The 17,505-nt window shown below is 36.8% G+C and overlaps 1 protein-coding gene across 1 annotated transcript in view; it reads left to right on the top strand.

Moving 5' to 3' along the window:
• The window catches only part of LOC107718741 (protocadherin-16-like), a 97,633-nt gene that overhangs the window by 73,291 nt on the left and 6,837 nt on the right, over positions 1–17,505 (top strand). The window contains exons 3-14 of the mRNA XM_016525964.1: positions 1,514–1,702; positions 3,125–3,356; positions 4,186–4,422; positions 5,796–6,842; positions 7,460–7,647; positions 7,881–7,977; positions 8,179–8,336; positions 10,451–11,300; positions 13,157–13,396; positions 14,464–14,589; positions 15,100–15,309; positions 15,543–16,409. Coding sequence (XP_016381450.1) covers positions 1,514–1,702; positions 3,125–3,356; positions 4,186–4,422; positions 5,796–6,842; positions 7,460–7,647; positions 7,881–7,977; positions 8,179–8,336; positions 10,451–11,300; positions 13,157–13,396; positions 14,464–14,589; positions 15,100–15,309; positions 15,543–16,409 — 4,441 coding nt within the window. The remainder of the gene's footprint in view (positions 1–1,513; positions 1,703–3,124; positions 3,357–4,185; positions 4,423–5,795; positions 6,843–7,459; positions 7,648–7,880; positions 7,978–8,178; positions 8,337–10,450; positions 11,301–13,156; positions 13,397–14,463; positions 14,590–15,099; positions 15,310–15,542; positions 16,410–17,505) is intronic.

Below are 17,505 nucleotides of genomic sequence, written 5' to 3'. Positions count from 1 at the left end.
TATATATATATATATATATATATATATGTATATATATATATTACCTTGTTTTATATATATTTTAACTGTACATTAAACATCTGTAAGTAAACTTTTTTTAAGTGCCTTATGCTCACCAAGATGCATTTATTTTATCAAAAGTCTGGTTTAAAAAAGTGTAATACTATGAAATATAATTATAATTTAAAATAACTATTTTCAATTTTTAGATATTTAAAGATGTAATGTATTTCTGTTATGGTAAAGCTGAATTTTCAGCATCATTACTCCAGTCTTCAGTGTCACATGATCCTTCAGAAATCATTCTAATATGCTGATTTGCTGCTCAAGAAACATTTCTTATTTTTATCAAAGTTGAAATGTGTTTCGCTGCTTAATATTTCTTTGTGGACAAAGTGTTCCCTTTTTCGGTGTTTTTTGATGAATAAAACATTTTAGAAGAACATTTATTTATTACTTTAATAAGTCATTACTTAAATTTTTGATCAATTTAATGCACACTTGCAGAATAAAAATATAAATTAATTACACCAAACTTTTGGATGGTAGTGTATTTCATCAAGTTACTTTTGATTCCTTCCTTTGCATCCAAAAAAATAGTGTTTGTCCCAATCCAGACCATCTCTTACACATTTTCCGACTGCTTTCCACCCTGTAAGTTGGTCATGCCACCAACATATCATTGAGGCGCTGTACAGAAACCAGCGCACAGGGAGGGCAGGATGCCCAGACAAACAAAGGCTTTTATGATTTGTGGAAATATAGAGGAAAGAGATTCAAGACATTTTTCCCTTTCCTAGCCTTCAGCAACTACAGCAACAGTCCCTGAAATCTCCTGAGAATATCCAGAATTCCCTCAGTAACATTTGTCCCTCATGAAAACACTGTATTCAATATTGTATGGCTACATATGGTATGCATTTGATGAATCTACGCTTCTGTCCTCACATTAATGTCACCATAAATTGGCCATAGCTCTTCCCGAAAACAAGGCCAGATTTTTCCGCTTGCATCAGTCGTGGCGTCCTTCACCACGAGAAGCTAATGCTCAGTTACCTCCTCCTCATTACTCTTTAGAGTCTCCATCTCTCAGCAAGAGTGGCCCTCTTTCCATAGACATTCACCCAGGCATTCAAGGGCAGGGATTGTGAATCGAAGAGTGGAGACACTTTTCATTCCTGCTCTCTCTCTCCTTCTCTTTCTGCCTTCTCTTGTTTTCCCACTCCACTGTGAGAGATTGATGAGACAGGTGCGGCCAAGATCAGACCGGCTGGCAGTAAATCCATGGTACAATCAGCTAGAGGACAGAGAGAAAGAAAATACAAAGGAATGGGGATTTATGTCTGGAGTGTCTTGGTTATTTAATGGGACCATACTGAAGTCTCAGCATTATTGATTAATTATTTTAATGAAAACATATTAAGACCTCTGAATCTGATCTTGTTGTATTCTCTGGTTTAGGACGTCAGGCGACCATAATTCTGACAATGTTCTCTGTGTTTGTGCTCCACAGGTAAAAGCAGGCGATGCAGATGGTGGGTCATTTGGGGCCATTACATATTCTATTGGATCCGGGCCCGCTAGTGCTCCACCCAGCCAGTTCACCATCAATAAGGAGACTGGACAGATCTGCACCAGTGTGGCTCTGGATCGAGATGAAGGATCAGACAGTTTTGACTTCACTGTGACTGCAACGGATGGGGTGAGGGAATGAGTTTGTACCTGCCTCTAATAGTATTCAACTTTATGGTGAGGTGCTTACTGTGGAAGTGAATGGGGTCAATTCTTGGAGACCAGAAATGTGAAGCTTATAATTTTATGAAAACATTAATTCATCTGTTAAAATTAGTGTTTTTGAGCTGTGAAATTGTTCTCATAATTTAGAATTTAGATAGATAGATAGATAGATAGATCATTATGAGAAATAATTCATTTGAAAGTTTTTGGTGTTATGTTGCCATGGCAACGAAATTGTAAATATGGGAATAACTTTACACTTTTTTTCAAATTAAAATCATGTCAACACTCGTATTATTTGCACATTGTTTGCATATTTTAGATACACTTATGAAACCATGAGTATTTTTAAACGGGCCTCATTCACTTCTGTTTTTAATAGTAGCTGTAGAATTTTTAAATAAAATATAAATATTAGATAAAAAGCTTAAACTTAAATGAAAATTTAGAAGTGTTCCCTTGGCAACTACTTGAAATTGAAATAAATAATGTAAAGGTGAAGTACTAAAATTACTAAAACTAAAACTTAGTTTAAAAATAAAAATAAAATAAAAATAAATTAAAGCTACAGTATATATATATAAAAACTAATACATGACAAAAGCACAAAACTAAATTACTACAATTAAAATGAAAAATAAAGATATAAAAGTAAAACCGAATTCAAAATATTAATAAATACTATAATGGTATCTAAATATTACTAAAATAACACTGGTCTCACTGTAACCAAGATTATTATTATTATTATTTTGGTAATCAACATTATGCCATAAGCGCTGTTCGTTGGTCTTAAACTCAACACACAATATTGCTTAAAGGGCCACATTGTATGTAAGGTGTTTGAGAAACCTGTTTAATTTGAAAAATTATACACTGCAGCTTTGAGAGTTAAAAACCTTAAAACTCACTTCAGAAGCATAAAGGTTGATTTAAAAAAACACCATAAGTTCTATCGTGTAGCACCTAGATGCCCAGTCACATACCCTGCTCAATTCTGTCTTCTCTCAGTTGCCAGTTACAACAATCATCAGCTCTTTAAACGAAAAGGCAATAAAGCGCAGTGTCCCAGGGGCACATTTCTGTACATACACACACTCATGCTATTTCCCTTTATAAGCTGCTAGCAGCGGCCCGCTTTGTTTCTCATTTCATTTATTAATGCAGCCATAAAATGCTGTCTGTGATGAGCGAACAGGCCCACTACACTATATACTATAGCTCACTGGCCCCTCATAACCTGGAAAGGCAATTATATCCCACTGTGAAATTTTCTTCTGCATTATTACACACAAGAAATCATCCAGATTGATTAGACAGTAGTGTGACAGTATCTACAATCCCGCTGTTGTTATCATCAGTAAAATTATATGATATTTTCCCGTAGGGAGGCCTTACATCCTCCGCCTATGTGAAGGTGTCACTGGTGGACATTAATGACAACAGACCTACATTCTACCCTGTGAACTACGCCGTCAGCTTGAGCACACAGAGCATGCCCGGGACCTCCGTTGTCAGGGTAAAGGCCCACGACCCAGATGCTGGTGCAAATGGTAAAGTGACATATCACACTGTCCTTGATGGAGGATCCAATTTCTTTACCCTCAACAAGGACACAGGTATTTCAATTATTAAATTAGATATTTAGGTATTTGGCTTTTTGGTCATTTCTTTTGTGTTCTTCTCATTTTTATTATTTTTTTTTTTCTAAAAATGTATATATAGTGTATATAGTTTTTATAAATTTTTTATTTTAGTTTGTTGTTTTAATACATCAAGTTTAACTAAATGAAATTGAGAACTGTTGACTTGTCATCTAGCTGAAAAAGTTATATGTTTATATATTTTATACCGTTTATTTTAAACATAATTTGATATATTTTATTGTTAGATATTTTATTTTTATTTTATCTATCTATCTATCTATCTATCTAAAAATGTATATATAGTGTATATAGTTTTTATAAATTTTTTATTTTAGTTTGTTGTTTTAATACATCAAGTTTAACTAAATGAAATTGAGAACTGTTGACTTGTCATCTAGCTGAAAAAGTTATATGTTTATATATTTTATACCGTTTATTTTAAACATAATTTGATATATTTTATTGTTAGATATTTTATTTTTATTTTATCTATCTATCTATCTATCTATCTATCTATCTATCTATCTATCTGTCTGTCTGTCTGTCTGTCTGTATATATAAATTAACTTTTATATTTAGGTAATAATTCACCTAAAATGTAAATTTTGTGTGACTTAGCAAAACCCTTATGACTTTCTTCAAGGAACACAATTTATTTATTTATTTTTTTTTAAAGTCCAATAAACGGTTGTCAGCTTGAAAAAAGGCTGAGCAAATTTGCTCATCCGTATCCTCATATGTAGTTCTCAGAGTCTTCAGGCCTAATCATATATCTCGTTTAATTCAATTTTTGTCCTGTTAGGTGTGATCTCGCTGTCACGCTCGCTGCATGGAAAGGCCAACTCCGTCATCACCATGGTGATCACAGCACGGGACGGAGGCGGTCTCACAGCACCTGTCAATGCCAGAGTGAACATCAGCGTTGTGGCCGGCTCAGTGGCGCCTCCGGTGTTCGAGCAGGCGCAGTACTTCTTCACCGTGTCTGAGGACGTGCTCCGGGGTACCGAGGTTGGCGTAGTGAGGGCCAGCGGCAGGAATGGTTAGTTTCAGCTATTTATTTCCATGTTACATCTTCTTGGAATTACCATTATATTAGGTATAAGTAGCCATGTGCTGCTGCATACTTTCACATAGCTCTGCTAACCTCACTGCTGTGGCTCTCTGAAGCATGAATTGGTGTCTGTGAGACAGTCAGTGGTGCTGAAAAGCCTGATGGGGAATATTTTCACTCTCGCTGAGCCAGTTGTGCAAATAGAGCAGCAGCTGCAGCGTGAACTTTATTAAAAAGTCACATCCATCACAGATTCCACTCTACCTCATGTTGCTAGAAATTATTTGTTGATGTATATTTTCTGATAGCACAGGCATATGTTGGGATGTTTAATGAAAAATTATGGGGAATTCTATAGGATGTACCTGTCTGTACTAGGGATGCGCTGATATTACAATTCTGGCTGATATTGATAAGCTGATAATGTAAAGCATGATTCATGTATGGCTGATAACTTATAAATTGCCAGTATTTAAATTTGATAGTATTTTATCTAAATAAATTTTAAATAAAACACTAAAAACTAAAAGTCATTTGAAATGTGAATTTTAAAGTGAATTTAGGCATCATGCCATTATAATGTACTGAATGAAAAATGTATGTTAATTTTGAGATTTGCAAAAGATTACATTTAACGGTGTTATTACAGTATTTTTAACTACTTACTTTAAGTAAGTAATAATTGGGGAAATGTGAAAATAGTGGAAATAGGCATGTACAATTAAGTAACCAATAATACCTGATATTTATCCAATATAATCTGATATAATATTTTTTTTAAAGAAATTAATACTATTTCATTCTGCAAGGATGCATTAAAGACTTTTACAATGCATTGTTACAAAAAGTTTCTATTTCAAATAAATGCAGTTTTTTGAGCTATTCATCAAAGAATCTTGAAAAATGTATAGCAGTTTTCACAAAAATATTAAGCAGCACAACTGTTTTCAACATTTATAATAATAAGAAATTATTCTTGAGCAGCAAATCAGCATATTAGAATGATTTCTGAAGGATCACGTGACACTGAAGACTGGAGTAATGAGGCAGAAAATCCAACACAAGAATGAATTACATTTTAAAATATATTAGAATAGAAAGCAGTTATTTTAAGTTATAACATTTCACAAGATGTTTGATCAAATAAATGCTGCCTTGATGAGCATAATTAAACATCTGCGTTTGTAACCAAAAAGTTGCAGGTTTGAATCACTCAAGGGATGATCCATGAATCATCACCATTGTTTCCTTAAGTTTCTCCAAGAAAACTGTCCTTGTAATAAGTTTAGAAAGTCACTTTAGATTAAATCATCTGCTAAATCATTGCTTATATATCTTATCCCATCTCTTTCTCGCTCCAGGAGTCTCTAAGGATGTCACCTACACTATCTCTGCTGGGGATCCAGATAGTTATTTCATGGTCGATACAGAAACTGGAGCGCTCAGAACAAGCCTTCCTCTGGACCATGAGTCACGACCCTTTTTCGACTTGGAAATTCAAGTGCGCAGCGGTTCCCCTCCAGCTTTTGGAGAGACTCGCGTTCGAGTCACCATTGCAGATGTGAACGATAACACCCCCATATTTTTCCCATCATCGTCTGAGTCTCTGCTCCTACCAGAAGCCACAAAAATGGGTACTGTGGTGTACCGCGTGCAGGCCGAAGACCGCGACTCCGGCCCTAACGGACAGCTGAGCTTTGACCTGATGTCGGACGGAGGGCAGCGCACGTTTGGCATGGAGCGCAGCAGTGGGGAAATCCGGCTAATTGGGAGTCTGTCGTACGACAGCGTACCTCGCTATGACCTCCAAGTGATCGCAAAAGACAGTGGCGCACCTCAGCTCAGCACTACGTTCAGCCTGGTGGTTCACATCCAGGCGGAGAACAGCCAGGGTCCTGTGTTTGACACGATGACCTACCGTGTGGAGCTGAAGGAGAACACACCACTCAACACCAACTTCTTACAGGTCCGGGCGCTCAATAGAGATCCCAACGGAAATGGAGGGTCATCCAAAGGCTCCACACCATCTTCCACACTGGCATACCGGCTCCGGCCTGATGGGGACGCGGCGGGCTTTGGGATTGCCCCGGACAGCGGATGGCTGTTTGTTAAGAGTGCTTTGGACCGTGAAGCCAAGGATATTTACCTGTTAACTGTGCTTGCCACTTCTGGAAGCAGCCAGATGGGGAAGACCGGCAGCGCAACAGTGAGAGTTTCCGTCACTGATGAAAATGATAATTCTCCTCGTTTCTCTCAGGAGAGGGTGTTCTTGGCAGTGAGAGAGAACTTGCCTGCGGGAACTGGTTTCGGGAGGGTGTCTGCTACTGACCGCGACGCTGGTCTCAACAGCCGCCTTACATACAGATTACTCCACACGGACCGCTACTTCCAAATCAATTCCCAAACTGGTGAGCTGGAACACAAACCTGCAAAAACATTTGTTATTAATAACAAATAATGATTATTATCTCCAACAGAAAAGATTCCAGTTTTAGAAAGCAGAAAGAAACGGTGTTTTATGTTGTTTTTTGTTTTATTTTTATTTTATTTTATTTCATTTAATTTCATTCTGGGCATGGTTGAAAATCCCTCTCTAGACTCTAAACTTTTGACTCTTCATCAACTGTTATTTTAGTATTATTTATATACCGTATACTCTTATAAGTATTTATGAATATTATAAATTATATATTATTTTTGTATTTTCAGTATTTTTGTCATTTTTATTTTTATTATTATTATTTTTTTTTTTTTTAGTATTTCTATTTAGATTACATTTATTTTAATTTTGGTTTTAGTAATTATAGTACTTTAACTTAATTTTAGTTCAGTTTTATTTGGCCAAGGCCAAATTTCTAATTTTTATAATTTTTTTAATCTAATATTTATATTTAATTTATTTCAACTTTATTTCAATATACGAAAATAATTTTTTTAATAGTTTTAGTTGACAATAACTACACTGAAAATCATTTGCAGCATTCTAGACTGAGTATTCTGACTAACTCAAACATTTCACGTTTAGGTGAAATCAGTACCAGAGCGGCTCTAGACCGCGAGCAACAGTCTAGTTATCAGCTCATCGTGGTGGTTCAGGACAGTGGTACCCCTCCACGTAGTGCCACCGGAACAGCCCATATCACGGTGCTGGATGAGAACGACAACGCGCCAGCGTTCAGCCACACACAGCCTGGCAGGGAGATTCTCATTCAGGCAAGAAACAGACCGGCACACACTATATTTAAAGCCTTAAATCAGTGTGTCATAACATAGGTGCTTGTGTTTATTAAAGCACAGTTTACACATCATAAAAACATCATTACGTCTGTACATAATATCTTTCAAAAATTGTTTGTGACCTTGGATTTGTTCCCGCTCTTGAAGTTGTTTGTATCGACTATAAGCAGCCAGACTGTGTTGTTTAAAACTTGCTTGATGTTTTCCAGGTTCAGGAGGGTCTTCCTGCCGGTTCTTTATTAGGAACTCTACACGCCAAAGACCCAGATGAGGGAGAGAATGGCACTATTTTTTACTCATTATCAGGTAAGTAAAAGTCTAGAATATTTCATATTTTGGGCTTTGGGTCTTCTTATTGCCAGAGGATGTTATTGCAAAATGGTAAGCCTGTAAAACGTAAACATATGTCCTTACAGTTATCTTTGTGCCCAGTGTGATGTATTGTACGGATAATTATACTACCATATATGTCTATATTTATGCTTTCATTTGGCCTTGCTTTTTAAGGCTCCAGAGCGGAACGTTTCTCCTTGAACCCAAACACCGGAGAGCTGCGCTCCTCTTCCCCCCTGAGGCGAGCTGAAAAGGCAGAGTACAGCTTCACCGTCACTGCCACGGACCGTGGAGCTCCATCTCAGAGCTCTTCAACTGCCTTACTTATACAGGTGAGACTATCCAGGCACTTTTTAAAACATCACTTTCAATGTTAGAATCAAGGTAAGTATGTCAGACCCGTGATCTAGTGGTGAGGGTACATGTTGGACTTTGGTGCTCATGCAGGAGATACAGGTTTAAATCTGGCTTCCGACATGCCACTAACTCCCTCTGCTTCATAATTTCTCCCTTTTAGAGTCTATATAGTTAAAAACTAAAATGGAAAAAAGTCAAAGCGATGCCAATAGCTCACATTTAACCATATTTGTGTAGCATCAAGCAGTCATTATTTTATTTTATTTTAGTTTAGTTTAGTTTATGCTTAAACTTTTGACCAGAAACTGAGTGTAACTAAAGTCTTCAAAAATGAACAATGTTATTATATATTATAGTACTATCTACTATTTAGTATATATTCTATTAAAGTCTTATTTATAAATATTTTAGAATTAGCTTTTATTTTAAGATTTTCAGTTTTCAGTTTAATTCGTTTTTTTTTAGCAATTTCATGTAATTTTAGTTGAAGTCATTTTGTTATGTGCTTTTGTCATTATTTTATTTTATTTCATTTTATTTTCTGCCTGTGCAAAACTTTCTGAGAAGTGTTGTGTGTGGTTGCCAAGGTGCCTGGAGTCTTTTAGCATGTTTTGGCTGGTTGCTTCAAGTCATAAGACTACCCTTAATTAATTTTTTTTTAGATAATCTGCCAACATTTTTATGAGCACCAATATGGACAATCGTCTTTCACTGTGCCAAACTATCATCATACTTACAGTCCCCTGAGCTGTGGTATCATTATTCAAGCAGGGAAATGAGCTGTGACCCAGAGGCCAGCTCCTGTCTATGCAAACACAAACACCTCAAAACTCCCAGGATTATTTCCTGTTCCAGAGGAACATACTGTAACACAAAACCCTGTATTAATCCCAAAACTCAGTTTGGAACTGCATGAATCAGACATTTCAAACTATATCCTTGACAATAGGATAATTTTCATGGCTTTTTATTCCAACGTAAGAGAATTTGTATTCTAAAGAGTTTGTTCTCTGCAGAATGATTCTTGCCAGTTCTCTTTTGTAGCGAAACATCTTTAGTGCTTTTACAGATGTGATTTCAAAAAGGGAGTTGGCGGCTAATTGTAGAGTGTGCGGTTGCATGCGATTTCTGTTCTCCCTGTTTGTATGGGGAAGATGAGAGTGAGGGAGCAGTGGAGTGAGAGAGAGAGACTGAGGGAGAATGCACCTTTGAATCAAGTGTTCCCAGATGGCTCTGATGAGGCCCAGCTGTGGTTCCCCATGATAAAACAGAAAGCTGCAAACCTCGGTAGCACTAACGCCGATATGCTCGCACCACAGAACCTTGCACTGTAGCAATCTCAAGATAATATTTTACATACCATCAGTAATGCCAGCTTCATTTTGAAAGTCCAGTGTACTTTGCACCTAAAAGAGAGCCAAGAAATAGATCAGCGTCAATCCTTCTGTTGCTTTCCTTCCTGTGATCCGGTATGTGTGTAGTGTTTTGTTTTTACATGGGGATATTAGTATGAAAGGCTTCACATGTCAACCATTTTCCAGCTTTTACTGTACTTCAAGGACTTAGGAAATGATATCACGGGCCTTTAATGTTGGCAGACAGGTTCACTCCATTTTATTCTTTCAGCATTGAAAGAAGTCTTTTATGGTAACCAAGGCTGCATTTATAAAAATACAGTAAAACAGTAACATTGTGAAATGTTGTTATAATTCAAAAGAGCTGTTTTTTATTAAATTTTTTTTACAGTGTTATTCTTGTAATGGCAAAGCTGAGTTTACTCCAGTCTTCAGTGTCACATGATCCTTCAGAAATCATTCTAATATCCTGATTTAGTCTCAAGAAACCTTTCTTATTATTATCAATGTCGAAAACAGTTGTGCTGCTTAATTTTTTTGTGGAAGTTTTTTAGAATGCTTTGATGAATGGAAAGTTCAGCATTTATTTGAAATAGAAATCTTCTCTAACATTATAAATGTCTTAACTGACACTTTTTGTTACATAGTTCAAGGAGGTGTATTGTAAAATATACCAGTTGAGCTTAAAATGTAACTAATGTATCTTCTGAAATCTTGGTGTTCTCAATCTGTAGGTCATTGGCTCCACAAGGACTCCTCCAAAACCCAACACCCTATCCATGACCCTCAACTCAGTGGAGGGAGCCAAGCCAGGCTCTGTTATTGGCTCAGTTAGAGCACATGACCAGCAGGAAATTACCTTAAACGGTCAGGTGACCTACCTTGTAGTGGGAGGCACAGATCATGAAGGAACCTTTATGGTTGACCGTCTCACAGGAGATGTTTACTTGGTTAGAGAACTGGATTATGAAAAAGGGTCACGGTATACTCTACAGATCGAAGTGGACGATTTCTCCAAGGCCTATCCAAGCACTCACATGGTTCAGTTGGAAATCAACGTGCAGGATAGTAATGACCATGCACCAGAGTTTCCAGAAGATCCAGTCACTATTGTTATTCCTGAGAACATACAAGCTGGTTCCTCCATTTACACCTTCCAGGCGGCTGATAAAGATGGCAGTGGACCCAACAGCGAGATACGTTATTCTATCCAACAGCGGTGGCCTGACATCCCAGACCTCTTTAGTCTTGATCCTGTCACGGGAGTCTTAAAACTGAGCCGAGAGCTGGACCATGAGGAGACCTCCATCCTGTTCCTGGTGGTCCATGCAATGGATTCAGCCTCGGACCCCAATCAGAGACTCTGGGGATCGGTGACGGCACGAGTGTTCGTCACCGATGAAAACGACAACGCTCCGATCTTCAGCTCCCCGATTGCTGTTAGTGTGATGGAGGACCAGCCGGTGGGCTTTGTCCTGCTTTACGTCATTGCTCGGGATGCGGACCAGGGCGAAAATGGCCAAGTGTCCTATAGTATCCAGTCAGGAAACACAGCAGGGCGGTTCGGCCTAAGCCCGAACAGTGGTAAGAATCATTACTTTGCTCTATTTGAAAAACATCTCTTTCTCACACCACGCTGCTTTATGGGCCATTCACTCAAATCCAGAAGTAATTTAGCAGAACAGATCATTTACTTGAACGATTATTAATGGGAGTGCACTTTGATTTTGCCCCATTGACCGGACCTCCTTGATTTGGCGTTGGAAATATGCATGTATTAGTTTGAAATTCCTCCCATTATCCAAGAATACGACCATTTACAGCTCACGCAAAATTAGTTTAAATAGACAAAGTCACCTAATCGACTGAACAGCTGTAGTCGATTTTCCTTCCATTATTGTCAGATGGTTTATGATGTAGGTTAGTGTTTCATTTCTGTTCTAAATAAGGTGTATACTATATACTATGTATATAAAAGTTGGGTTGAAGCACACAATAAAGTCACAGCTGATATTAGCCAGACACTGAGGAGAAAGTCTTCAAACTCTTTGGACACTTTAAGTAGGAGGTCTAGAGATGGACGTTAAGCACAAAACCAGAGCTACCGTATTCAGAAGCATGAGCCAGCTCAAACATCTCAATGATGTGTTTAAAACTAGAGTGTTTGGTGGATTATAAATTTAAAAAAAGGAGACCGCACACAGACTTCTCACAAACACACAATAATATTTCGCAGTCAGCAAGCAGTCAGGCTGCCATATCGACCACAGGGGTGTGTTTATCCTAAATGTGACCCTCGCCTGGGGTCTTGCTCATGACAGCATTGCAGAGAGGTATAGCTGGAAAGGTTCAAAATGGAATCATGACAACAGCTTTCTTCCTTGGTCTTCATACCAGAAAGTCAGCAAAAATCTTCATTCTCAAATTCCTTATAGAGAGTGGAGGAGCTAAACGGAGGAGGAATACAGCTCAAATGAATTTCAGACTGTAGTTATGGATATTGTATTTGACTTCTATGTTGTATGAGCAGTTTTATGTTCACATAGGACCATCAAAGATGAATTAGCCCCTGAAGCAATGAATGAATATACAGATAAATAAAACCAAAAACTTCCAATATGCTTAGAGAACGGTAGCACCCATTCTTCTCAGTGGCAATTTTTCAGCTGGCACATGTATTATTTTATTATATTAAACATTATAAATAATCTGTATAAATAATAAATAAATGTTGAAGCTGAACTACTAAATTACTAAAAAATAAATAAAAATAATTTAAAGCTAAATAGAAAAAAATGACAACTTAAAAAAATCTTAAATATTAATATTAAAACTTTAAAAAATCTGCATGTATATATTTATATTATATTAACATATTATATTATATTACATTTAATAATAATTTTTTTTATGTTGCTTGCTGAAAAAAACAACTACCTTTACATGGCCATTAATGGAGAAAAATGCTTTTTACCCACACAATGGTGTACAGTAGTTACGGCATCCTAAGCTAGCTGCCTAAGCTAACCTACCAGCTAACTTTTTTTTAGATATGCACTGTGGTAATATCATGGTATCATTCAATATTATGCTGTATAGCATCAATATGGTACTACAACAGAACTTTTTCTAAAGGTAATCTCATCAGTATTTGTTGTGGTGGGCTATTTTAGTCACAAATGAACTTCTAACCTCAGCAGAGCAACTGATTTGCCGAGCCATATTCATGTAGAGAAAATAATGATCTTTAAAAAAAGCATCATATGACCCCTTTAAGATAGTGTTTGGCATGTGCGTAGATAATGAAATATTACAAATATGCATAGTATAAAACAGAACAGCTTCCTGACCTCAGTCGCACGTCTACAGCCACAGGGCAAATGATCATGAGGCCATCTGCAGCAGATTTCCAGATGTTTTTCTCTCCCCCTCTTCTCCAGGCTCTCTCTCCATCCTCAAACCTCTGGATCGTGAGGAACAGGAGAGCTACAACCTCACCATTGTCGCTGAGGATCATGGGATACCCCAGCATTCCACCACTCAGGTGCTGTCTATCCAGGTGATTGATGTGAATGATGAAGCACCATGGTTTGAACGCAGCGAATTTGAAGCCCAAATCAAAGAGAACCAGCCAGCAGGAACAAGCATACTCAAGGTCTCCGCCTCAGACCGGGATCACGGTGAGGAATAGTCTAATAATTCCTGCAGTAATCCATGTGTTAAATGTGCCTTTACTTCTAAAAAGAATCACCTGCATTTCAGGGTATTCCAACCTTTTAGAAATTCATGACCTGTGTCTGAAATCTTCGCCATCTAGTTAAAGCAGTTATGTTGTGTTGCGGTGAGGGCAGTGTTTTTTTTTTACACTTCCTGTGGAGGGTATGTGGGACTCATTCTCAGCCCCCTGGGCTCAGTGAGAGAGTATGAAGGAGAGATTGTAAAGACATTCTTCAGGAAGCTTTAATTGAGTAAGCAGGTGCTCGTGCCAAAGCTCGCTGACTTTGCACGCAATCTGGCACCCGTATGTCTTTGGTCCACACTTAACACTTGTGTGGACCACGACTCAGGGGCTGAATCAGCCAGATGAAACTACTAATGAAACCAGTATTAAACCTAAGATGAAAAAGTTTATTTTATGACATGTTACTTCTGTTTTAATTCACATCAGGTTATTCACTTCCTGTACACCTTCTAACTCAGAAAGGAAGGGCAGACTACTCGTACTACTTTTTTGCAGTATATTTACTCTGCACTTTGTGCTAATTTTCAGTATTACCTACTACATTTGCCACTTGACAGAATACTGTGTCCCACAATGCAATGCACCTGATTTGATCTATCATTTAGAAATAATATTACTATCATTAAATAATAATATTGACCATGATTTTTAACATCTCTCTTTTGACTTGTTATTTGATCTGACTGCCAAAAGGCATTTTTAAATAAAAATTCCCCAAAATATTTAAATAAAAGTTAAATAATATATTTAGGTAAATTATTACTATTTAAATAATAATACATTTTATAAAAATGTATTTAATTTGTAATTTATTTGTAATAACTAGATGCCACTCATATGCAACATATGAGTATTGACAATGTAGTATAAAACAGTTTGAAAGGTTTCACGTTCAACTCAAAAATAGTTGGTAATGTGCAGTGTTTACTGTGCAGTATTCAGTATCCGGTTTGCTAGTATTCGATTCTGATCATTATTGATTATATATTTCTATTTTTGTTGCAGGCACTAATGGCTTGGTGATTTACGGTGGTGTGACTGAGGATGGATTCACAATTAATCCAGAGACGGGTGTGATATCTGTCACTCAGGTTCTAGATAGAGAACTTCAGGACCACTACACTGTAACAGGTACATAAACACAGTCAGGATCTGCACATAATATGGCTGAAACAGTGTTATTTTAGCATTATTTATTGACTGTTATAATACTAATTAATATTGAATTAGCTTTTATTTTTATTTTATGTATTTTAATTTTAGTTCATTTTTAGTTTTTAGGTTCTGTGCTTTTATTTTTTTTATTCGTTTTTATTTATAATTTTTATTTAATTTTAGTTTTAATTTAAGTTTTAGTAATTTTAGTGATTCAACTTAAATACAAATCTGAAATTTGCCTCGGCAAATAACTGAAATAAATGTTCTGTTTTAGTTTTTTTTTTTAATTTAAGTTTTTCATCTAATATTTATTTTATTTCAGCTTTATTTAAATTACCGAAAACATTTAGTTTTAGTTTTGGTTAACAATAACAACACTTGCCTGAAAATGGTTATATTATTATTAAAATATTATTTTCTCTAATTATAATTTCAAATATTATTAAACTTAACAATCCTCTTTATATCTTGTCTTTGCAATAGTGTATGTAAAAGATGGAGGCATACCCCCTAACTTTGCCAAGGCTAAAGTGCACATCACAGTGCTGGATGAGAATGATAATGCTCCTGCTTTCGGGCAGCAGCATTACAATCTGGAAGTGCCTGAGAACCAAGAGCCCGTGGAGCTGTTCACCCTCAAAGCCACAGACCTGGACACTGGAGAGAATGGACGACTGGAATATAAGATCACTGGTAAAACATTTTGGATATTTAGATTGTATGTATAGAGGTACATGTAGAAGAGCTTCTACAGTGAATTACAAACCAGATTTAGAGTCTTTAAGTTAAAACATACTGCATTTTGAATTATATGTGGTCAAGGCATGTTACTGTTTTTGTTCACATTGCAGGCTTGTTTCTTATAAAAAGAAGATCCAATCTGCTTGATTGTTAACCAATGTTGTGTCTGTGTGTTGCAATTCTAGCTGGTGACCCAGATGGTGACTTTAGACTTGATGTTTTTTTTGGAGCTCTGTCTACCTCAAGACCTCTGGACCGAGAGCGGAAGAACAGTTATTCTTTGAAAGTGGTGGTTCAAGATCACGGGAGCCCCTCTCTGAGCAGCACAGCCACTGTGGACATCTCAGTCCTTGATGTAAACGACAACAGCCCTAAGTTTGGAAGCAGTAGCTACACCGTTGATGTCTCAGAAGATGCTGCTGTAGGTTCGTTGGTGTTGGATGAGACAGCCACAGACGTAGATGAAGGTGAAAATGGCCAAATCTTATACTTCCTTAGTCAAGAGGCCAAAGGTTCATTCACAGTACATCCAGACACGGGGCGGATCACTACCACAGCACCTCTGGACCGAGAGAAAAGAGCTTCTTACACCTTCCAAGTGTATGCGGTTGACCTGTCACCTGCCGCACCCCGCAACACCACAGCCCAGGTGACCGTTACCATCCTGGATGTCAATGACAATGCACCATTCTTCATCCAGGACCCGCTTATTATCAACGTGTCCAGTGGAAGTGTGTCCACGCATCAGGTGGTGGCCACCATGAGAGCAGAAGATAAGGACTTTGGAGCCAACGGGTCAGTGTTCTACCGATTTGCAATGCCAGTCAGAGGATTTGCTATTAACTCACTAACAGGGGAGATCCAGACCACCGAAAAGCTCCAGACCCTGACGCAAACCCAGCGCACCCTCATAGTGGAGGCGATGGACCAGGGCAGTCCACCCCAGTCTTCTCTAGGGGTGGTGATCGTCTATGTGAAGGAGCAAGATTACAAGGGCATTCGATTCTCTCGCACCACCAGAGATGTTAGCATGCAGGAGAATGCAGCTAAAGGTAAGCAGAGAATTTACAGTAAAAATTATTTTAAAAATTAGCGTGCTATTAGCCTGGAATATTTTTATTGTTATAAAAAGCTAAATTTTTTCCCTTGCAGTCCATTTCATGGAAAAAAAGGACTGATAATATTATCATTTTATAAAAGAAATCACAATATAAAAAATAAATAATGATGAAAAAAAGATGATTGAAGTCAACATCAGCATTATTTTACTTTCTTAATACATGTTTCTGGTCATATTATTATTACAAAATAGAAAAAAATCGTTGTAATAATTCATTAAAATAAAATGATTTTTGCTGTTGTTTTAGCTGACGTCATCACAGCCAAGCACCTTTATGACTGGGAAAAAATAATGTTAATCAACCTATTTTAGATAATTACAATAACAAAGAGTGAAAAATTTAAGGGGGTCTGAATACTTTCCGTACCCACTGTATATATGTATATAAAATTACAATAATTATAATAAATAACAATTATAAAAATTACTGAAAATTAATGCAACTTTTTTATCTTTTTTATAAAAATAATAATACTTTTTATAATAATTTAACTATAATTTAATTCCAGTTAGCATTAATGTAATACAGATTATGACAATAATAGAAAATGACAGATCTGAAAAAAGATTTCTTACCATTGGGACACAAGATGCTATTTTTCATGATCCGATCAATTCCAGTTGGATAATATTACTGTAGGCCCCACCCTACTTTTTTACTTACTTTATTTACTGAAATCCTTTTTCAACAAAACACATTACAAATTTCTATAAGCAAAATGGGTTGAAAAATCCACTTCATGTTGACTTTTAATGCAAACAATTATCAACTTTCATTAAGTTACATGTATAAAGGGGTCATATGATGTTGCTAAAAAGAACATTATTTTGTGTATTTGGTGTAATGAAATGTGTTTATGCGGTTTAAAGTTAAAAAAACATATTATTTTCCACATACTGTACATTATTGTTCCCTTTCAGTCGGTCACTCTCGACGTCACGTCGGATGACCGACGAATTGGGATCTCGCTTAGAGAGACCAATCTACTTCGAGTGTAAACTAAACGAGCCAATGCACATTGGCATGC

Source organism: Sinocyclocheilus rhinocerous, unplaced genomic scaffold (genome assembly GCF_001515625.1).
Source record: "Sinocyclocheilus rhinocerous isolate Xijiao unplaced genomic scaffold, SAMN03320098_v1.1 scaffold1655, whole genome shotgun sequence".
NCBI classification, from domain to species: domain Eukaryota; kingdom Metazoa; phylum Chordata; class Actinopteri; order Cypriniformes; family Cyprinidae; genus Sinocyclocheilus; species Sinocyclocheilus rhinocerous.
Note: the sequence above shows the minus strand (reverse complement) of the source record. Positions and strands in the feature narration are given on the sequence as shown.